Source organism: Labeo rohita, chromosome 3 (assembly GCF_022985175.1).
Source record: "Labeo rohita strain BAU-BD-2019 chromosome 3, IGBB_LRoh.1.0, whole genome shotgun sequence".
NCBI lineage: Eukaryota > Metazoa > Chordata > Actinopteri > Cypriniformes > Cyprinidae > Labeo > Labeo rohita.
In genome coordinates this window covers 12031388-12037387 of record NC_066871.1, presented here as the reverse complement: position 1 = coordinate 12037387, position 6000 = coordinate 12031388, and the positions used below count along the sequence as shown (strand labels likewise).

At 36.8% G+C, this 6000-nt stretch overlaps 1 protein-coding gene across 3 annotated transcripts in view; it reads left to right on the top strand.

Moving 5' to 3' along the window:
* Window positions 1-310: 310 nt before the first annotated feature.
* The window catches only part of cacna1ha (calcium channel, voltage-dependent, T type, alpha 1H subunit a), a 67129-nt gene continuing 61439 nt past the window's right edge, over window positions 311-6000 (top strand). For 2 of the 3 annotated variants that reach the window (XM_051103404.1, XM_051103411.1), the window contains exons 1-3: window positions 312-418; window positions 2319-2452; window positions 2799-2896. In XM_051103404.1, coding sequence (XP_050959361.1) covers window positions 326-418; window positions 2319-2452; window positions 2799-2896 — 325 coding nt within the window. In that variant the 5' untranslated portion in view covers window positions 312-325. Of the gene's footprint in view, window positions 419-2318; window positions 2453-2798; window positions 2897-6000 lie in introns of all 3 variants that reach the window. The other variant, XM_051103418.1, reaches the window with a different exon arrangement.

Sequence of the window (6000 nt, the reverse complement as noted above, 5' to 3'; positions counted from 1 at the left end):
TATGCTTTGCACTTCTTAATCATGCTTCAGAAATGTAATTAAATTCAGTCAGAAGGAAGGAACGTTTTACAAATAATGTCCTTGATTTTGTTTTTATTTATTTATTATTTTTTTGGAAATCCATACCACTCTGGATTGTTAAACATATTTGCTCTAAGTAAGCTAAGCAACAAAATCAATCTTTGTGTTTATTATCTATGTATCTTTATGTTTTATAAAGAAACGGTGCTTTGCAATTGACAGAACACAATGCAAAAACCATGACTTTTCTGATCTCTGTGATATATTCCCTTGACTCTTGTGCACATGGTTTGAGCATGTGAGCATGCTGGTGATTCTGCTGAACTGTGTGACTCTGGGCATGTTCCAGCCATGTGAGGACCTCAAGTGCCAGTCTGAGTGGTGCGTCGTCCTACAGGTAAGTCTCGCTCCATTACGCAATGAGAGAAAGCTTGTAATATGATAATGTTCCTTCAAACATCATTCCAAGATTTAGTGTTCCATAAAAGTATTTGGACACTTAAAACTGTAGGTATTTCATTGCATTAAATAACATCAAACCATTGGTAGAGCTTTTCTCAGTACTAACTTCACTTCTCGAAACCATTGCTTCAAAACTAGCTTTAAGGTGATTTTTAGTAAATTTATTAAGTTCAAGCAGGTGGACTAGCAGAATAATGTTCCATGTTTCTTTTTTTTATCATTTGAAACCTAAAAAATATCTTTTTGTGAAATATTTAGCTTGTTTGCACAGCAATTATGCATTTTAAGAGTGGGTCAAGGTTGTTTTAGTTAAGTAAAAGAATAAAAAAACACAGTTAAATTAAGATGAAAATGGGTAATATAAAAGTAATTAATAAAATTTTTTTAAATAAATAATGGTGTGGATTAAACCTCCAAGAACTTTTTGGGGCCACTGTACATCAGAATTCACATGATCTCCATTGGTCTTAAAATGATTCCTTACCCTTTATTTTATTTGTTTATTTTGTTATTTTTGTGTCCAATGTCTGTTTTAGGACTGTCTCAGCACAGAGTTGGCATTTGGCCCATGTTTCGTGGCATGCACAGGTTTAGGGGTCACTGGAACCTTTGCCAGATATCAGAGACTGAGGCGTTTTTTTCAGTAGTTTTGTAAATCTCTGTAATCCTGCCCACGCTCCCACCAAAGCGAACTGGGTTTTATATATGGTACTGTGGGAAATTTTTATGTCCAGAAGAGCCTGACATCAGCATCAGCAGGATTTAGGAGATCGGGTCAGCTGAGGCCAGAGCTGAAAATACTACACAAAATGAATCATAGCTGATCTTCTCACTCTCTTCCTGTCGACTGTTCAAATGGTGCCCAAATTTATATACGCACATTTAAAGTTCTCTGCCTGTTTTTCATTTTTCCAGCAACAGGAACAGGAATCTGTACAGAGCCCATAAAAGGACATAGTGATGGGAAAAAAATTATATGGGAGGGAAATTATACTTCAATACTCAATATTTTGCATTTCCAAAAAAAACTCAGAACACTTCTGTGATGGAAATAATATGAGGTGGGAGGAAAATCTATATTTCAGTGCTTTTGTGACTGATCTCAAGGTTTCTCGGGGTGCATGCAGTTGTTCACGTTTTAATTTGGGGACCAATTCTTACTATGAACCAACTATTAACTATGACTTTTAATATGTACATTGCCTTTCAAAAGTATTCAAACCCCTTCATTTTATGTTATTTGCCTTCATTATGTTAAACTGTTTAAAATAACTTTTTTCCCACATCAATATACACTCCATACACCATAATGACAAAGTAAAAAACTTTTTTGTAACTTTGCAAATTTATGGAAATCTATCAGAAATAATAATAAAAAAAAAAACCTAAGTAGTACGTTAAGGGTGTGAATACTTATGCAAAGTACTTATTTCACATGCTAATAAGCAACTAGTTAATAGTGTGAATTGGTCCATAAAAGTGTTTTTTTTTTAAGCAAATGCAAGGTTTCTTGAGTGGCATACAATAATTTTAAGAGTAAACTTAAAACTTTAAAGGGGAATGCAATTCTTCTGTGAAAAAATGCAATGTTTTCTGAGGAAATAAAACATTTTATTGAGAAAAGCAATACTTTTTGCAAATAGTTTGCAAGCAAAATCAGTACTTTTGTAAGAAAGAGCGAAAGATTTGTGATTAAATGCAAAGTTTCTTGAGGGAAGCAAATGCAAAAGCATTGATAAATTTTTTCTATTGATAAATCTCATATTTTTCGTCTTATAGTTTGAAAAATGTCTGTCCTACTATATAATAGAAATTAATGTGATCTGTGTTCACAGGCATTTGATGACTGCATCTTCGCCTTCTTTGCTGTGGAAATGGTCATCAAAATGATAGCCCTGGGGATTTTTGGATCAAAGTGTTACCTTGGCGACACATGGAACCGCCTGGACTTCTTCATTGTCATGGCAGGGTAAGAAATCCCGCCTTTTTTCTCACTTGTCACTCATGCATTCAACCATTATCACCACGGGAAGGCTGGTCAAGAGGGACCCGCCGCTCGATTTACAGGCCGTCGGGAACTAGAATTACTGTGAGATTTCCCAGCGCTCTGATTCATTTACCATTTAAAAAAACATTCCCCTTGTTGTTTAAAATGACCTTTAAATTGACAAGAGTGATGAACGCATCAAGACTTCTCTTTTAAAACCTCTTTTCTTTCATTATCTTCATGTAAGATCGACAGAAAGAAAGGTTATAGAGATTGACCTTTAGTGTCTGACGCTTGCAGTATGTTTCCTCCACTCTGCTTTCTTCAGGATGATGGAGTATTCACTGGACGGTCATAACGCCAGCCTGTCAGCCATCCGGACTGTGCGAGTGCTCAGGCCCCTGCGAGCCATCAACAGAGTGCCGAGTAAGTCTGTCATGCTGGAAAATCCAGAAGAAATGGGGTATTTATGGTGATTCATTGGTTTTAGATGGTTTATGTGCTTTAAGCCTCTGGTGGTGTTCAGGTCATTTTGACCCGGAGAGGATTTAATGTAGTTGCGCTGGGCTAAAACTTATGACTTTGTTCACACAGGAACTTCCCAAAATGTTTTGGATCATTTTTGTACTTTTTGGGGATTTTTTCCACCTTGTTACACTTGTGGTTTTTTCCCGTCAAAAATGACTGGCCTACAAAAAAAAAGAAATATTAAATTCTTAAATTATCTTCAAATATTGGATTCAATCTGTCAGCTTGTTACAGGACAGGTTTTGTATTTCTTTTTTGAAATGCCTGATCGTAGGCTTCATTGATCTGTGTTTATATGCACCTCAGTTTTTGAGTGAAAAAAAGCATTGTTTATGTATAATTTTGTCAGTATCCAAAAAAATACTTTTATTTTGTGCAAAATGGAACAGAGTCACATTGGCCTACAAAATGTCTGGCCTACAAAAATAGCTTTTTTTAAAAGGCTGGTCTTTTCTGACCAGGAAAAACAAAAGTGCTATATAGGGGTTTTCAACACAATACAAGGGTTAATCATATTTTTTAACTAGGCTAATAAATATCCGCTGAATTGTCACATGATTAGTCACGTGGCATTTACGTTCAGTCATTTAGCTTAAAACATGGTGCATTTCATATATATGTATTTCCAGGAAAATATTTGTGACCCTGGACCACAAAACCAGTCACAAGGGGTTTTGCTGAATAAATAAGCTTTCCATTGATGTATGGTTTGTTAGGATAAGACAGTATTTGGCCAAGATACAACTATTTGAAAATCTGTAATCTGAGGATGCAGAAAAATCTAAATATTGAGAAAATCACCTTTAAAGTTGTCCAATTAAATTCTTAGTAATGCATACTACTAATCAAAAAAATAAGTTTTGATATATTTACATTAGGAAATGTACAAAATATCTTCATGGAACATGATCTTTACTTAATATCCTAATGATGGCATAAAAGAAAAATGGATAATTTTGACCTATACAATGTATTGTTGGCTATTGCTACAAATATACCCATGCTACTTATGACTGGTTTTGTGGTTCAGGGTCACATTTGTTTCCACTATAATCTTCCAAGGCAGCAACAACGCAAGCTTCTATATTCCCAAAACCAGCTTTAACAACCTAAAGGCTGCTATGACCTGGTTTTTCCAGCAGGGTGATCTTTGGCTGTGGATGCTGCCTGCCACTCAAAGGCATTGTTATGTGTTCTTTCATCTGTGATGAAAGCAGAAAACAGCTGCCTGATCAATGACTTGTGAAGCAGAGATCATCTCAGCCGATCACATGATGAGCCTGTGTGCAGAAAAGACAACTTACAGAACACACTAGTCCATATATTAGCCAACAGAACATGTCCCACAAACTGAGAGAGACATACTTCCAGTAATGAGTCTCTGTGTGGTGGACTGACAGTTATATTTGATCTCTAGATACTTGTTTATAAGAAAAACAATGAGTTAACGTGTCATAAGTCAAAGGCCGTATAAAGTTACCATGAGGTCCCCTCTCATTACTGTTAAAGTCTGTGTAAAGCAATATTAAAGGTGTGTTCTGAGTTTGTTACACCACAGAAAAATGTTACTATCCACCCAGCCAAATTTGAAAGAAAAAAGCCCAGTGAATACAATAAGGTGTCAAAATCTAAAAAAAAAAAAAAAAAAGCAATATTCTCTGCTCTCAAATGCTGTGGGCGAGTCCACTGTCAGCGCTGAAACCACGCCCACTCGCAGAAAAGCTCCCACCCCTCTCAACTGTCAAATACCGCTACAACCTGAATGGATGCTGCCTCTAGCATCTTCATTGCATTTATACAGCCATACTTGCATTTATGTGAAGGAGGCATAGCTAGCTACCATACTATTGGCTGTAGTTACTAGGACTGTAACTCGCAATTGAGTGGGCGAACCACTGATGCTAATGCGCTCTAGTTATTATTGGCCACGTACACACTGCAAGTTTCAGGAGTGACAACCACATTTAAATGAGGGAGTGAGTCCGGTAAGTTATCATTCCATGTGTGATCAGAACAGCAGCCACTTTTGTAACCACAGCAACATTTTGGCATCTTGCAGGAGTGAATAAGAATTTAGTCGTTTGGTATCCGCCATTTTTTTTGGGTAAAGACTCTTTTTGTCCATCGATTTTAAACAAACTACCGCTGATAGACCTGTTGTGTTTTGTTTATGCTCAGGAGGCTGCTTTAAGAGAGCGCTGTCTTGCTGTCTTGCGGTATTTACAATCGCTTTTAGGCATGTTGTTTGGTCTTAGCTCATATTCGATATGATTTTTTTTTTTGGTGTTGTAAACATAAAGCATTTGGGTGTTTTAGTGTTTTATGTGCTTGTCCTTGTTTGTTGTTGTTTTTCTGAAGATCTGGCAACACTGACACTTTACCGCAGGGCTCGGGAGCGCAACTAGCCCCGTGTCAAAATGTGCTAGAGTTAAGACTTATTTCACTTTTATTTTCACGCATCTCACATACAGACGGAGACACATTTCTGATGTGCGTTTAAATGCTTCATTAACAACTAGTTGTTCGGTTCAGTTCCGTATACACTGCGTAGAATTTCTGTAAATGCGGTTGTCACTACCTGTATTTTTCGGGAGTTAACGCGGTTGTCGAATTCGGTTGTCACTCCTGTATTTTAGTGAATTATGTGTACAGAACATGATTAAGGAGTAAAAGGTGCAGTGTGTACGTGGCCATAGTGTTAGGGGAAGGCCCAAGCTCAGTAGCTCGAGACATGATTTCATGCCACCCCAAAAAATCCTGAACAAAAAATTATGAAAAACTATTTAGCGGTCTAACTCCACAATTCAGTACTACGTAGTTCACAGTCTTTGTAACATGTTTTCAGCAATACATTTTCAACATTTATAATGTGTTAAGAACAAATTCTCTGAATTGGTTTTTGTAGCATTTTTGGAGAGCAAACATTGAATTTTGACAGCTGTAGAAATGGCAGGTTTCTTGGGCAGTGCACTTACTACTAAACTAGTAGTTGGATTGAGACG